This window comes from Acinonyx jubatus, chromosome D1, assembly GCF_027475565.1.
Source record: "Acinonyx jubatus isolate Ajub_Pintada_27869175 chromosome D1, VMU_Ajub_asm_v1.0, whole genome shotgun sequence".
NCBI lineage: Eukaryota > Metazoa > Chordata > Mammalia > Carnivora > Felidae > Acinonyx > Acinonyx jubatus.
Genome location: NC_069390.1, coordinates 92,807,879 through 92,824,672, shown reverse-complemented (window position 1 = coordinate 92,824,672; position 16,794 = coordinate 92,807,879). Strand labels below are relative to the sequence as shown.

The 16,794-nt window shown below is 48.2% G+C and overlaps 1 protein-coding gene across 1 annotated transcript in view; it reads right to left on the bottom strand.

The window, feature by feature from the left end:
- SCN3B (sodium voltage-gated channel beta subunit 3) overlaps positions 1 to 16,311 on the bottom strand; it is a 31,653-nt gene extending 15,342 nt beyond the window's left edge. Inside the window, exons 1-5 of the mRNA XM_027036799.2 lie at positions 15,894 to 16,311; positions 15,372 to 15,453; positions 8,370 to 8,533; positions 5,324 to 5,549; positions 1,114 to 1,252 (exon numbers count right to left, since the gene is read on the bottom strand). Coding sequence (XP_026892600.1) covers positions 1,114 to 1,252; positions 5,324 to 5,549; positions 8,370 to 8,533; positions 15,372 to 15,426 — 584 coding nt within the window. The 5' untranslated portion in view covers positions 15,427 to 15,453; positions 15,894 to 16,311. The remainder of the gene's footprint in view (positions 1 to 1,113; positions 1,253 to 5,323; positions 5,550 to 8,369; positions 8,534 to 15,371; positions 15,454 to 15,893) is intronic.
- Between the last annotated feature and the right edge of the window lie 483 nt (positions 16,312 to 16,794).

Below are 16,794 nucleotides of genomic sequence, written 5' to 3'. Positions count from 1 at the left end.
CCCCAGACGGGTGGACTGATTTTCTCATCTGTCCTTTGCATGTGTTGTAGCTCTTTGAGGATCCGGGCTCTGCTGGGGGCCTCGGGCCACATGGTCCCGGGCACACTCTCCCAGGTTCAGTTTTCTCATCCATAAAATGGGTATATGACTCTGTTTTCTGTGCAGGCCCCACTGTAGACACTTCCTGTCCAAGTGTGGGCACTTCCTGTCAGAGCACTAAAACCCAAGCACCCTAGGTTCCGCCAGGAATGACAACCTCCCTTGTATATCAATACTTTCTATCCTTGTATCAGTTGTAATTTTTACTTGCCTGGGATCATAGATATCATGCAAAATATCAAACATTTTTAGGTGATAATAGTCTACAGCTTTTAGGTTATCCCCTCAGCCATGTTGCCAGCCTTGTAAATCTATGAGAGTTCTGTTTTTTCTTCTCCCCAAATAACAGGCCAGAGGGGCCCCCTGAGCCCTCAGACCCCATCTTTTTCTCAGATGTGCTCACTCCCGAGTGACTAGGGCCTTGGTGAAAATGGCCAAGGTGCAGTCTAGATATTGGAGGATGAGAGCCTCTACTCCGCGTATCTAATTGCTGCCAGGCTCCAGGGGCAAGAACATGTGGCTCGGAGCTCCTTAGCTGATAAAAGGCAGGGCTCAGATGGCCTGATGAGCTCCACAGTGTACAACAAACAGCTGAGTGCGACAGAGAGGGCACAGACTTTCGGAACAGAGAGGTAAATCCCAGCCTCTCCTTTCATCATCCGCATGGCCTCAGCAAGCCACACAACCCTCTGTAAGCCTGCTTCATAAAATGGTCATAATAATGCTAATTTCATGGGATTGTGATGGTAGCTATGGGCTTTCCATCAGTGGTTAAGAGTACAGGGTAAGAGTTAGCAGGCATGAATCCAGACCTTGCTTTGCCTCTTATCATGGTCCCGGGCACACTCTCCCAGGTTCGGTTTTCTTATCCATAAAATGGGTATATGAATGCTGCCTACCTCAAAGGTGGTTGTGAGGCAAGTGGAGGAGTGTGTCAATTGCTTAGCACCTCGTCCGTGAGGGCGAACACTCTGAAGGTGCTAGCTACCATCACTTTGGCATCTTGGAACTTACGCGTTTTCTTGAGCTGCCTCTTCGGCCTTTGAGACCTTCCTGTAGCAATAGATCATTTCAACGAGCAGCCACAAGGTGAGGAAGACCAGGAGGATGTACATCATGATCTCTGAGACCACAGAGGTGAAGTCCTCTCCAGCTGCAAGGGGGACAGTGAGGCTCAGAACGTGCATGTGCGACAAACCCAGAACTGTCATTGGGTCGGAGATATATGAGACCTTTTTTTTTTAAGTACGGCTTAAATTAGCCCTGGCTCTAAGGAACTTGAGAAGGCATCAAAGAGATTCAATGACTCTGACTCTCCTGTCTGTCAGCTTCCTTGCTGAATTTTTTCAGGAGTGGGAGTGGGGGCGGGGACGGGGATGAGAAAGAATGAGGAGTGGAGGGAACAATGGAGCCGTGGAAGGAATCCTGGAATGGGGTGAGATGGAGGAACCAGGTCCCAATTTTGTGTGGACAGTCACTTCCCTTATTTGAAACTCTTTTTCTTAACTTGTAAGGTAAGGGTGACAGTTCACACCCTTACCTTACCTAGTGTATTCAGGAATATCCGGTGAGATGTGAAAGTCTACACACGTGAGGGACAGGTCTAGTTCAACCACTGAGCATAGAGTGGCAGAGCGAGTGAGCATGGGAAACATGTAAGGGGCCAGTGCGGTCAGCCCACCCGGTGATCTGGGCGTAGCCTCTACAAGTCTGGACTGGAAACAGGGTCCTTCCCGGTTCATCTTCCTTCCAGGCCATCCCAAACCCAAACAGAAATGAGTATTGGAGCATTCCACATATTACCCAGGCTTTCTGAAACACACATCTGACCCTGCTATTTTCACGCTTTAAACCTTTCCGTGTTCCATCCCGCCCTCAGGATAAAGACCAAACCACGAACGTGGCAAGCAAGATTCACAATCCAGCCCTTTCCTCCTCATTTCCATTCAGTGGACCAGCAAAACTTCACTTCTCATTTACGCGGTGGGCTCTTTGGGGATCTGTAGACATTTATTCATCCCCTTTCCTCTTCCTCAATTGTATTGCACACCCCCTCAGCTACCTCTGTCCCAACATCCCCTCCTGCTTTTCAGTGTCCCGACCATTCTTCCAGACTCCACCAAAGTCCCTTCCTCTGTGGAACCTTCTTCGGCCTCTCGTGCAGAGCTATTCATGTACTTCTCTGTGCACTTTTCTCATTCGCCCATTGTAATACCTCTCGGGTTGTGCTGTGATGTGTTTCTCTCTCTTCTCCACTGACAGTGTGCTTATTAAGAACATATTTCACTTATTTCTACATTATCAGCCTGTTGTCTAATCCTGGAATATTTGCAGTACTCAATAAGTATTTGTTGAGTGAATGAATGCAAATAAATATTGATCTTTGTTTCACAGCCAACCAGAATGACAATTAAAAGATGATATAAGGCAAAGGTCCTGGTCCACATTGTCCTTTCTAGTGGGAAAGAAGTTTGTAGCCACATTTCCTGTTGCTAACTCCTCCAGCAAATTAGATTCATGGTCCTTGGTTATTCATAGGCCCCAGTCATCCATCAGGCCTCACTCCTTAAAAGCACAGAATAGCCATAGCCATGACCTTCAGCTCAGAGAAGCAATCCAAAGCTTCCACGATCATCCAGGTTTCCTGACTGGAGCTGGAGGTCATAAATATAGCATGCGGCACAAAAGAACGCCATGCACATAAAATATCTTTTTTGTGGGCTTGGTAATACCTGATTTGTGATGTTCTTGGCTTAAAGCACGCTCTTTTTAAATGCAATAGCCCAGAAGTAGGAACACAGGAAGCTATCCATGCTCAGTATTTTTAGTCACTTCTAGATCTCAGATTTCTGTCTTAGAGCCAGGAGGTCAGAGCTTAGGACAGGATACGTTCAGCTTGAGCCAAGAACTAGGGAGATTCTGTGGGACCACAGGACTGGAGGAGATGTAGCACGTTGTGTTGTGGTGGCGCCTGTCGCTCTGAGCCTTATGAAAGCAGATCTTGGCTGCGGGGAGGGGGGGGTTATTCTCAGAGGCTGCCACGGGTCACAGAGGAAAAGAGAGAAAGAAAGAGAGGAAGGAAAGAAGGAAGGAAAAAAGGGGAGGGAAAAGAAGGGGGGCGGAGAAAGGAAAAGATATGAAAAGAAAGAAAAGAAAGAAGGAGTAGCAGAAAGAGGATGGTGGTCGAAGGGAAAGATGTACTGGAAATAGAGCTAGCCCAGTAGCCAAAAGATCTGGCCTGCAGGCCTGTGTCTGGCGCTAACTTGCTTCCTATCTCTGGGCAAGCGCCTCACCGATCTCCCCGCCGCAAAATGAGGGGCACCAGAGCTGCACCCTCCAATCAATCACCTGGGGAGTCATTTCTACTTACATACGCGAGCCCTCACTCCAGGCCACAGAGCTCATGCTCATAAGAAAGGTAGGGAGACTGCTACACGAGGAAAGCCCCCTGGGCAATTCTGAGGCCTGCCTGCTCTTTGTTCAGAACCTCTGCAGGAAATGAGAGCCAAGCTTCCTTCCAGCCCTAACATCCCAAGAGGCTTTGTGGTTCTGATAACAAACTCGTCTTCCTTCTATTCTTACCCAAGCCTGGCTCTGGTGCCCCGGAGGCGGACAGGTTCAGCTTTGCCACACTTTCCACGGGCTGCGCCAGGGACTCTGGAGGCAAGAGCCTGAGAGAGACCGGCGGCGCCTTCCTAGTATCGGCGTCACCAGCCAACAGTTCCGGCAGTGACCAGTAGAGGGCGCCAGCCTCTTTTTTTCCCCCCGGGGAGGAGAGGTGTGTAAACAGAAGGGATAATGGAACTTCGAAACAGAAAAATACCTTAGAGAGCTTCTAGCCCAACGCACGCGCTGTACACAAGAGGTGATGGGTTCAGAGAGGGAGAATGGCTTATCAGGTCTAAATGCCAGTGGTCTGAGAGTGCTTCTGCACGTTCAAAAAAATTGACCTACCTTTCGTTTTAGTCATGTTGTCCACATCAGGACAAAATCATGACATCTCTTGCCCTGCCGTGCACTCTCAAGTTTGCTTCATGAATTCTATCACAGGAACAGGAGGGAAAAAATGAGGAAATTTGTGGCCTGGAAGTCAGGATTCTTGGGAATCCTAGGAAGAATGCTATCATGAATTTGACTTCTTATTTCATGCCCCACACCTTTTACCTGCTCACCATCCTGCCTCTTGGGGCAGTGATAATGCTAAGAGTATGCTGGAAATAGATTGCCTGGGAACAGGCTAAGAAAAACGGAGCCATCACGTAGCCTGGATGAGAAGACACAAAAGGAGATGCATATATCGGTCTTTTGACACATGAGGGAGTGTTTGCAAGCAGCTGGAAACCACAGTTTTCTGAGTCCCTTGAAACCAGAACAGAGCAGTGTGTGAGCGCATTCTAACTTTACCGTCAAGATTCTGGACTGGATTAAAACAGAAACATTTGAATTGTTTCTGGAAGGATCCCCACCTCCCACCCTCATAAGAAATTGGCTGTGGGAAATCTGAAGATTTTAAGCTAAAGACTAGAAAGTTTTTTTCTTCCAGTTGAGAATGAGGTTTTGCACTGATAGATGCCAGGGGATGGGAAAGGGATTGCTTGTGTGGTCATTTTGGGGAAGACAGAAGACTTGGTTTAGAGCAGTGGTTCTCAAAGTGCGGTCCCAGGCAGCATGGGCATCTCCAGGCAATTTGTGAGACATGTAAACTCTCAGACTCTATCTACAGAAGCAGGAAGTCTGCATTTTAAGTCCTGCAGAGGATTTTGAGGCTTGCTGAAATTTGAGCACCACTGGTTCAGAGGTATGTATGGCTTCCACACAGGAGGGTTAGAAGACTTCTAGATAAGCTCATGAGATTTCCCTGTGCCCATTGAGTCAGGGATTCAACACAGATCAGAGAAGAAGGTGTAGCTGAGTTGACAGTTTTAGGCTTCATGGAGGCTGACTTCTTTCTCTAAGGATGAGAAGTCAGGGGATCAGGGAACAGGTATTTCTCCTGTCATCTCTGAGCCTTTCTGCTTTGAGGAAAGGCACAGACAGGCAAGCTGTCAGGCAGTTTGCAGGAAGCTGGCCACTCAAGGAAGTTAAATCAATGGTGACATTTTTAAATGCCACCTCTCCAGATATATGGGCTTTGCACTCTGCAGAGGTCTCGTTTGTGTGGAAACCCACTGCCCTCCCTCCCCTAAGAGGAGGGCACCCCCGCGACCCTGCGTCCCAGCCTCACCCTCTTCGGTGACTCGGAGGGGGATCAGCCGTGTAGTCTTCACAAAGGGGCGATGTGCCTCAAAGGCGAACTCCCGGGACACGTTGCAGGTGTAGAGGCCAGAGTCATTCAGGGTGACGTTCAGCACGGTGATGGACACATCCTGCAAGTCCTTGCTCCCATTCCACTGCAGGCGCCCCTGGAAGGGGCTCTCCACCTCCTGCTGGCCGTTTCGATACTCATAGATCTGCAGGTAGAGAAGCAGAAGAGAGTAGGGCCAGGAGAGAAAACAGGGTAGGAGGGCCGGGATGGGGACAGGGCAGAGAAAAGGAGCAGAGTCGTGTATGGACAGGGGAGGGAGCGCACAACGTTACAAGGAGATCCCGAGTTTGGGAGTGTGATGAGGAGGCTCAGGGGAGGGCAGGGAAGAGAGGGAGAGAGAGGCAGGGAAAGATGAGAGAAGGTAAACAGGTATCAGGGCGTATGGACACAGCAAAGGAAGACGCAGACAGGAGTAGACAGGAAGAAGGCTGGCAGGAAAAAAGGTACAGAGAAAGAGAACAAAAGAAGGTGAGTAAAGCAGATAGACCAGGCGGGGGAAACTGAAAGAAAGAATTGGAAGGAGACAGAGCAAGAGAGTAAGCTGTGTCACGAGGGCAGCCAGTGGGAGAACAGAGCATAGAGACCAAGAGTGGCAGCTTCATGAGTCACGAAGACATCGTAAAGCCTTGGCCTCAAGACTGGACTCTCTGATCTGGTTGCCACTGAGGGGATGTGGTCAGTCTGGGCCAGGCCACAGGAAGGGGACCCTGGACGCCAAAGTGTCATGGTTGAGCAGAGAGCTGCCAAAAGATATGCACACTTCAGGTTTTTCACTTTGGGCTGAATTATAACTGAAATGTGGTCTCGAAATTTCTTTTCTCAAGCACTTCCACCTTCTGACACACCTTTTTATTCTCTACAGCTGTGCTGCCCATTCTAGTCTCCACCTGCCGTATGGAGACTACTTACACTAACAATTAAATGACTAGATGGGGTGCTTGGGTGGCTCAGTCGGTTGGGCATCTGACCTCAGCTCGGGTCACGATCTCACGGTGTGTGAGTTTGATCCCCGCGTCGGGCTCTGTGCTGACAGCTCAGAGCCTGGAGCCTGCTTTGGATTCTGTGTCTCCCTCTCTCTCTGCCCCTCCCCCACTTGCACTCTGTCTGTCTGTGTGTCTCTCTCTCTCAAAAATAAATAAACATTAACAAAATTAAAAAAAAATTAAACGACTAGAAGTGAAAATGTAAAATTCACTTCCTCATTTGCACTAGCCACATTTCAAGGGTTCAGTGGCCGCACGTGGCTAGTGGCTACTGTATTGGACAGCACAAATATGGAACATTTCCATTTTCACAGGAATTTCTAGCAGACAGCATCGCTTTGTCTGTCCACTACAATTTTTAAAGTTTCTTTTCCTCCTTCTGAGTCAGCTACTCATTCTGGGCAGACACGGAAGCAGAGTAGGTGGCTGGCACACACCCAGGCCTGAGGCCAATGGGGGCCTTTGCATCAGGCCTAGACATCCAGATTCCTGTCCCCTGGGGACCGGCCTCAGTCACAGTCAACTCTGAGGGAAGCCCGAGATTTCAGGGAAATTTACTGGTTCCAGTTCTGGAACAAACACTTGATTGGAGCACTCAATTTCACCCTGCTATCATCTCCATTAAGTCTTTAAAAAAATTTTTTTTCAATGTTTTTTATTATTTTTGGGACAGAGAGAGACAGAGCATGAACAGGGGAGGGGCAGAGAGAGAGGGAGACACAGAACCGGAAACAGGCTCCAGGCTCCGAGCCATCAGCCCAGAGCCCGACGCGGGGCTCGAACTCACGGACCGCGAGATCGTGACCTGGCTGAAGTCGGACGCTTAACCGACTGCGCCACCCAGGCGCCCCTCCATTAAGTCTTTGTACAGAAGAAACTCGCCTTCAAGAAGGTGAGATAGCTCAGTAAAAAGGGCTTTGTATCTGCTGTCAGACAACCTGGTTCGAATCTAAGGTCTCTTATTAACTTCTTTGGGCCTCCGTGTACCTCACTCATGTACATATACCTTTTCTCTAGCAAACACTTGTATCATGCTTCCTATATTCCAGGGCTATTCTAAATGCCTTAAAAATGAAAGCTAACAACCTTGAAGGTAACAATTCTATGAGGTAGCTATGGTTTGCATCCCCATTTTAGAGATGAGGAAACAGAGGCACAGAGAGGTGAAGCCAGTTGTCTTACGGCACAGAACTAACACGCTGTAGAGTGGAGAATCAAACCCAGGCAGCATGGGTTCCAGAGTCCGTGAAAGTGTGAATAAGGGTCATCCCCAAGGTGATATTCAAAGCATGTAACGGTACTGGCCATGGCACGAACCAGGCCGAGCTGACACCAGCCACAGCACAGAGCGGAGTCTCAGAGGCTCCCCATTCCGTCAGGATGATCCCTTAGTTGCGTGGGGGAGGTCTGGAGGTTCCCAGTGGGACCGATGATGGTGAGGCTGCTTGGGAAGCTTAGCACAGCGAGTGCCCATTATAGACCTATTCGAATAGTTCACTCACAGATGCGGCTGTACTGGGTATACCAGTTGAACATCAGCCTGGGTCATCCCTGCCATTCTTTTTTCACTGGGATTGTGAGATTTAAATGGGCTAACCTATGCTCTCCCATAGAATGAGGCTGAGTGTTATTTCCATCTTTCTACTAATTGAATCCATCCAACATGATGGCGCACAAGAGCCCGTGAAAGCACCTGCAAAGTGCCTTGTGGGGTGGCTAGCACACGGTAGGCTCTACATGCTATTTCTCTCTTCTCCCCCTTCCCCCGCTGGTAACCAGGAATGCCTGCGGCTGGCCAAGTGCCCTTCCCATCACAGAGGCTGGGCTACACTAAGGCCGTCAGTTATCTGCTGGGGAGCTGTCAACGCTTTGAAAAGAAAGAGCCAGGGTTTGTCAGAGCCTCATTCCCCAGACTCTCGGGAGCCAGGCACATAACAGCAGAGGCAAGCAAAAGAAAGGCCAGAGTCAGCAGCCAGACATACAAGGAAATCTTTACCGCCCTCGGGCCTGTAGAACCACTCCACCACCGTGGTGGCCTCCACCTCCTCTCTCTTCATGCAGGAGATGCAGCGCAGCTTCATGGGGTTGCCCTGAACGGCTTCCGTCTCCGAGGGCACTTCCACACACACAGGGAAGCAGACACTGACTGGAGAGAGGCCCAGTGACAGGGAAGGGACAGGAGGTGTTGGGGAGGAGGGCACCAGGAGAGCGGCATTGGAGAACAAAAGGGAGGGAGAAGAGACAGAGAAGGAAGAATCATGAGACAAACCTGAAGATCGCATGTACCTATGTGTACGTCTTCACCTGGGCTCCCCCAGGATGCGTGCTCAGAACAGGCAGGGCATGGGCTGCAGGAGCCATGGATGACTCTGAGTTGACTGAAAGCCTCCCGGGGTGCAGCCCTGAGCCCTGCCCTCAAAGACTTAGAGTCTCGGTGGGAAACCAGGGGCACACATACCCACCCATCCATGCACCCTTCATTCAACCACCATTCACTGAAATCTACTCTGTGCCAGGCCTGATGCGAGGCTGACACAAAGATGAATAAAACACCAACCTCACCCTGAAGGCATTTATAATCTAGCAGGGAACGCATACTTCTAAGTATCATTAAACAGGACCATGGCGAGTGCCATGCTGGTGACGTGTTCTGTTCCCAGAGGAGGGCCAGTTATTCCTGGTTGGGCTGGGGAGAGAGGAAGAGAAGGAAGATGAGGCAGGGGTCTAGAAAGGGAGCGGGGACCACGTTGTGAAGACCTTTGTGTGGCCTTCACAACATGAGGGGTCAGATGTTTGCAAGCCATGGAGAGATAATTATTGCATCTGGCTTTTATTTTAAAAAGTAGGTAACTCCGACGCCTGGTGGAGGCTGGAACAGCAGATGAGGAAGACGGTGAGCTGGCCACTGGGCTAGAGCAATGCTTTTTGCAGAGGAGTAGAGACAGACAAAGTTAAAAATCTGGAGAGGGGCGCCACCGGCGCCTGGGTGGTGCAGTCGGTTAAGCGTCCGACTTCAGCCAGGTCACGATCTCGCGGTCCGTGGGTTCGAGCCCCGCGTCGGGCTCTGGGCTGATGGCTCGGAGCCTGGAGCCTGTTTCCGATTCTGTGTCTCCCTCTCTCTCTGCCCCTCCCTTGTTCATGCTCTGTCTCTCTCTGTCCCAAAAATAAATAAACGTTGAAAAAAAAATCTGGAGAGAGGTCAGATTGGGGCGATAGCTTGCCTGCCACATGGAGGTCTGGACTTATGGTCTCTGCCCTCTAGAAACTTGTGGCCCATAAAAATAGGGTGAGTACATCAGACTGCACGTTCAGGATGAGTCAAAAGTGGGATGAGGCCGCCAACAAAGCGAGTGCAAATGTGGGCTGCATTAACAGATGCACGATGTGCACAACGAGGGAGAGACAGTGCCTGTGCACCGTGCAGAACAAATCTGGACCGTTCCGATCAGTTCAGCTGTCACAGTTGACAACAGGAAGTTGTTCAGTGAGTGCATGCCCAGCAAGGAGCAAGATGGAGAATGGTCTGGCGACATCGTCTGGGGAGAAACAGATGGGAGAATTGGGGGTGTCTGGCTTGGACACAGAACTTATCTGCCTTCAAGTATTTGAAGGCCTGTGGAAGAGAAATTCAATTCTAATTCCAAAAGTTACAAGAAAGTAAATTTGGCTCATTAAAAAAAAAAAAAAGAATTATCTGGTGCTGAAGCTGATTACAAATACAAAAAACTATTTGGTAAGAGTTTATTGTATGGAAGATTCAAAAATGGGATGATCTTATATCAGGACTTCTAAGTCCCCTTCTAATGCTACCTTCCCATGAATTAATAATAAAAACAAAACTCCTAAAAAAAAATGAAACAATACACATTGATATTTAAAAACTAGTATGCTGGGGTGCCTGGGTAGCTCAGTCTGACTTCAGCTCAGGTCATGATTTCACCGTCCATGAGTTCAAGCCCCATGTCTGGCTCAGAGCCACCTGACAGCTGACAGCTGACAACTCAGAGCCTGGAGCCTGCTTCTGAGTCTGCGTCTCCCTCTTTCTCTGCTCCTCTCCTGCTCATACATTCTCTCTCAAAAATAAATAAACATTAAAAATTTTTTAAACAAACACACAAGTGGCACTATGATGAGTTTAAAACATCAAGGGGAAATAAAACTAATTGGTTTTAAAACTCTCAAGCTAGCTGGGGCTGGTCTTATCAGGCAGTCTGCAAAAGAGTCTCCCGCTTCTGTATATGGACCATCACTTTCATGGAGAGAGGATCTGTATCTAGAGAGAACTGATCAGAAACACTTTCAATATGTGATGTGTTTGAAGTCTCGATTGTAAGCCTGGTTGAAAAAAAAAAGAAAAGAAGGTGTGGTCTGTGCAAAAGTTTGGGAACGAATACAGGTGCAGAGAATGTGCACTGAGAAATCTGTGTGGCAGGCAGCTTTGAGGCACATTCATATTTAATGAGACATGGTAAAGATAAGTTAGTTCAGTGATGATGACTTCAAAAGTAGCATAGGAAGATGTACCAAGGAATGCACAGTTACAAATACAGAGGCAGGAAGAAAATGAATTTGGCAACTGAAGGCCTGTGTGTATCTACTCTTTAACCTCTGAGACTCAGTTTATTCATCAACAGAATGCTAAAATAACATCTAATAGCATCATCATGGGAATTCTATGGAAAGATCTATATGAATGTGCTTTGGACATATATCACCTGTTAATGTATTTTCTCCTTCATTTATCTGCCCACTTATTCAACAAATATATCGTGTGCTTATTGTATGCCAGGCACTGTTCTAGGCACTGACAATGCAACAGGGGACAAAACAGAAACCATTCCTGCTCTCATGGAGCCTGCATTCCAGAGGAGGGTAATAAAAATAAGAAACATGACATTGTAGTAAGTACTAATGAGAAAAAGTAAAACAGAGTAGAGGCGCATGGGAACATCGGAGACAGCCTCACTGAGACGGTGACATCGAGCAGGCACTGAAGGAAAGAAATGAGGGCAAGAAAGGAGATATATGAATATCTCCATGGAAGTGTGCAAACAGAGGAAATAGCATTTCAAGGGTCCTAGGGTGGGAGTGTCTGTCGAAAGCAGAGCACAATGAAGCCCAGGGAACAAAGTGAGAAAGGAGACATAAGCCAGGGCCAGATCATGGCTGGTCTTGTTTAGAACTTGGACTTCTGCTTGGAGTGACATGGGGACCATTGGAGTGTTCTGAGTGGAAGAATAACACGATTGGTACAAACTGACATGACCTGGCTATGTTGAGAATAAACGGAAGAGGTGACGAAGGACAATGTGGAAGCAAACAGGATAGTTAAGAGGCTGGTACACTGATCACATTGAGAGATGGCTCAGTGGTTTGGCTTGGATGAAGGTGGTAGCAGAGCTGCTGGGCTTTGAAAAAGAACAATTTGTTGGACCAACATCCTCGAATACGTGCCAGGTGATGTGCTTTAGTGAGCAAGTAGATGAATTGGTCTTAAATAGGAGCACAGTTAGTTCATTTATAGTTAAAGGAGGGAGGGCAAAATCTATGCAATCAGGAGGATGGCTGTGGCTTGCACAGCAATCTCTCTTTTTCCTGAGTTGCTCCTGAGATGACAGCAATCCAGTGTACCATCAGAGAACAAGCACTACTGATTCCCTTCTCATGGCCAAAGTCCAGTTTCAAGGCATAAGAATTCTGCTCATGAAGTCCTGGATAGTACATTGCAAAATGGTCACAAAATTCTCTCATGTCTCTTTGCTTGCCCTTTGCAATATGACGTGCTGTTTCTTCCATCAAGAGGTGAAATCTGTTTCTCCACCCCATGAGTCTCTAGTACACCACTGCCTCTCTGTGAAATCCTCTAGATATCCAAGAAAAGGTCGTACATATGGTAGATATTCAATCCACATTGCTGACTGTAAGTGATAAACTCCTGGAATAATCTTGGCCAAATCATTTGACTTCTGGTCTCTTCTCCAATTTCTATAGTAATAATGAGGAAACTTATGAGAAGGTAGGCTAGGTAGATATATTACTAATGATTATATTTAAGGAATAGTATCAATCTATCATGAGGTGGAGAGTAATATGTGTTGAACCAACTCCTCTAATACCCTCAAATCTTTTTCTTCTTTGGACATTACTAGCTTGCCCCTCCTGAGCTTGCTCTAGAATGCATTCCTTTGTGCTAAGATAATGAAGGCTTTTATTAGAATGTAAATATTTGCCAAAAGGGGTAATAAATGAAGTTATCTGTAGGCATTAACAACCTGAAATGATTTGTCTATCAGGTTAGCCAGTCACTTAGCAGAGCCTTGAAAAGAATGGGGTGCATGATGAGCTTCTGGGGGACGAGAGGAAAGCATCCCCAACAGAGCAGACATGTGGGGGAGTAGACCCGGAGAGGAGCAGAGAAGACACTAGGGCCTGGACGGGGAGGGCAAAGGAAAGGCATGGCGGGAGGGGTGTGAGGGTGGTGGCTCTGAAGAGGGATGTGAGGACAGAGCCCATCTGGCAATCCTGCATAGCAGCACATGTGTTCATTAGAAGTGCTAGAACAAGCACTGGAAGACTGAAATCAGGAGACAAGAGCTCTCTGGCAAGTCCTTCCCCCTCCCTGAGCTCATTTTCTCACATCTAAACTGGAAATAATACTACTTTCCCTAGCTACCCCCAAGGATTGATATGGTGACCAAAAAGAAGTAACAGATTGAAAAGTGCTTTGCAAACCATAAAGCACCAGGGAAGTGTAGGTTTTTTAAAAATTATTATTATATACTTTATTAAAGGAAATAAGGGAACTTTTTTCAATATATGCAGAAAATAATACAATGGAAAATATTCTTTCCATTTATATTTGCATCATGTGATAAAGCAACTTGGGAAGGGAGAATGCATCTAGTCAAAGTGGTTTCCAGTCCTAGAATTACATTCAAATAAAATGAAATTGCATTTGTGAAATGAGGCCCTTCTCTTACATTTGATGGCCAGGTTTCCTGAACCATCCCTCTTTCCTTCTGCAGCTTTTAAGCTTCATGAGCCAAAGAAGCTGAGAATGAGCAAATGATGGGTGTGATGTGCATGCTTCTTCCAAAGGTTTTATTTTGGGGATGGGGTGGAAAGTGGAGGTGAGGAGAGGGGTGGATGCTACCAAGTTGAGCAATATTTTGTAAATATTTCCTTACTTTTCAGTCTTAGATGTTATCTGCCCCAACTTCCGAACTTTCCAGATACTCTAAGGTTGTTACATAGCAAGCTAATGGCACAGCTAAGACTCCAAGCCAGGCTTTATAAGTCCTAAAAAGGGCTTAGCATGTGGCACCCTCACCCCTTCCAGTGGAATTCAGGCAGGGATGCTAAAAATTTAAATTAAGGTTTGGGAAGAAAAGCTCTGTAGAATCTCACCCCAGTCCTTCTCTGCAACTTTATCTTCCATTGATTTATCAATACTCTTTCTTTTCCAGCCAGACTAACCTCTCCTAAGGCTCATTTCCCTAGTCTTAGCCTCCCCTGAGGAAATCCTAGCCTTAAATCGTCAAGGTAGGTGAGATCATTGGCAACCCATTATGTCTGCTTCATCTTCAGGTCTAGTCACCCTACTGGGGATGGATGGTGATGAGTCTGCCCTTGGGACTGGCATTACTCTCCCTCTTTGTCCTTCCCAGACTGTCTCATCAGGCATTTTGTTCAACATGAAGCTTGGCTCTGCTTTTGGTCACATGTAAAATCCAGATAATGCTGGCAGCCAATAAGTCCTGGAGGTTTAATAAAGTGATACTAAGGCAAAGAGGCAATTCCCATCAGCATATTTGCCACTGCACAGGGAGAATGAGTTTCATGCCAACCATGGGAGAATAAATCCCACACGCCTAGTTTCAATAAAGCAAGTGGGCACAATTATCCTGGTTATTGACTTTTAGCATAGAGGAAGGTAAAAAGCATGTAAAAAGTAGAAATGTAGATGATCATGTGAAGCAATATATCAACTGAACAGCACCTGTATTTGACCTGAGGATCTAATCAGAGTCACCAAGAGAGAGATGCCTAGAACTATACAGCAATCACACACACGTGCGCGCACACACACATACACACACACACACACACACACACACACACACGTCTTCACCAATCCATTCAGATGCCATACTAACATGCTCAGACATACACTAACACACATTCAAACACTGAGGCATAAACGACACAGTAAAGCATTCTCTCAATCACATATACAGATATTATCACGTAGACTCATTTAACTCTCTCTACACACATGCAGGTACCCTACTCTGACACCACTCTGTTTAGCCTTAGTGTTGCAAGTGAAGGTCTTCCTTATTGGGAGGGAGAAGGTCACCTTATTTCCTCACAGCAAACAAGAACCTATTCGTTTTTGAAAGCAAAAAACATAGCTCCCCAAACACCAAAGCACCTTAGCTTCACATGTTCATGAAAAAGAATAAAGATGCAATGCCCAGGTGCCTATTTATCAAAGACGTAGCTGCAAATGGCTGAAGCCTATTTTCCTTATTAAAATTAAATGGCTCAACAACGTGTTTTCATTCTCAAAATGCATGCATTTAGCTTTTTAAAAAAATACATGGGAATTAATTTGAAGACCCAATGATTTTTCATTGAAAAATGAAAGGTAAATGCAACCGAGATTTTTCATAATGAACGTGACTGCATTCCCTTTCAACAAAAGGAAAAGGGAAAAAATACTTTGGAATTAATCGGAAACAGGAGGAGGGATGGAAAACCCACTAGGGTGGTTCTGGAATATAACAGCAGGGGAGCGAGGTGTTTTTCCAATCTCAAAATCCCAGCTCTCATGTAACCCTTATGGATCTCCATGTCTGGCAGACATGCATAGAGAGAAGCCAACCAAGGCTCCTTTTGTTACAAACGACATCAATTAGTGTTATTATTGTTGGCATTATTACTGTTATCTGCATCTCGCATGGCAGGGTGCTAGTACTTACCCCAGAAGATGAGCACGAGGGAAACCAGGGGAAACAATCTGTTGAAGGCAGGCATCTTTTCTCTGGCGGGTGGCTTCCGGGGCTAAACAGAGAGATTCCCTCGGTCAAGAACTCGCCCTCTCAGATACTTTGGAGGAAACCCTTTGGGACGAACTGCCCCAAGGGGGCGACTTTCGGACTGAAATAAGGGCCAAGCGCCAGCGACTGGGGAGGCTTTCAGGGGTTTTCGAGCCGGGCGGGGGTTTCAGCTCCAAACCACCCTAGTGCACCGCCCCAGTTCTAGGGAGCCGATCAGCAGCTTCGCGCGCTCTCCCCGGAGCCCGTTGCTGGGATCCGGCTCAGCACCACGGACAGTACCTTCCCCGCCCACCCCGGAACTTCACAAATTCCAGTTGCTCAGCTGCTTCTTGGGTTTGCGCCTCGGTGACAGCTCAGCTCGGAGGCGAGCAGCACTGCTGGCTCTAGGCGGCTGGCTCTAGGCAGCTGGGCTGTCGAAGGGGTCCATGTTGATCCACCTCTCACCTCCCCTGGGAACAGCTACGCTCCGACCAGGATCCACCAAGACCCGGGAGCTTCGGCTTCATCAGCCTGCACCGGCTTCTCCAGCTGGGCGTGCCCCCCACACCCAAAGCCACCGGGGCCTCCCGTCTGAGATCCAAAATTCGTTCCACCTCGGTCCCGTACACGCCCGCCCTCTGCTCCGCGGGAAGGTCCGGAGGGGCGGGGCAAGAGGCGGGAGCTCCTGCGGGCCGCAGATCTCTGGGGAGGGGCAGGCAGGGTGGGCCGCTTCCCAGGAGCTCGCCCCCAGATAGTGCCGGGGCCCCGATTCTGGGTGGCAGGTGACCAACTGCCCTTCTCCAGGTCCTTCTTGACCGTGTGTGTTCAGTCAGCCTTGACATGCGCAGGCGGCTGTCCACCCCCACCGCCACCACGGACCCACCCCTCGTGCACACACTCCCCACCCCCAAACAGGCGTGTCCCTCCCGTGGCCGAGCGAGGCTGCCCAGCGCGGGGCGGAGCTTGGAGCTGCGCAAACACCTCCAGACCCCGCGGTTTCTGCTCTCGCTGGCTGTCTCCAGGTCTCCCTTTCACATCTCCACACCTCTCCCAGCGCGGGCACACTTCCTCCCACCAATTCACACCCTCCAGGCAACCCCACTCCTGCTACAGCACAGGCAAGCTAGCCTCCAGCTCCGGGAAGGGGAGGGCCAAATCTGTTTCAGGCAATGATGTCATCTGCCATGCACACTGTACACGAGAAGCTCGCGGCTTCTCTTCCCCGACCCCATCCCCTTCTCTTCTTCTAGACTCTTCTTTGTCTATCCTTGATTAATTAGTTCCGGGCACACCAAACCCAGCAAGATAATCCCTGCTTAGGAGACATGGGGTAGGAGTGAGGCGCACCTGTTCCCATGGTCACCTC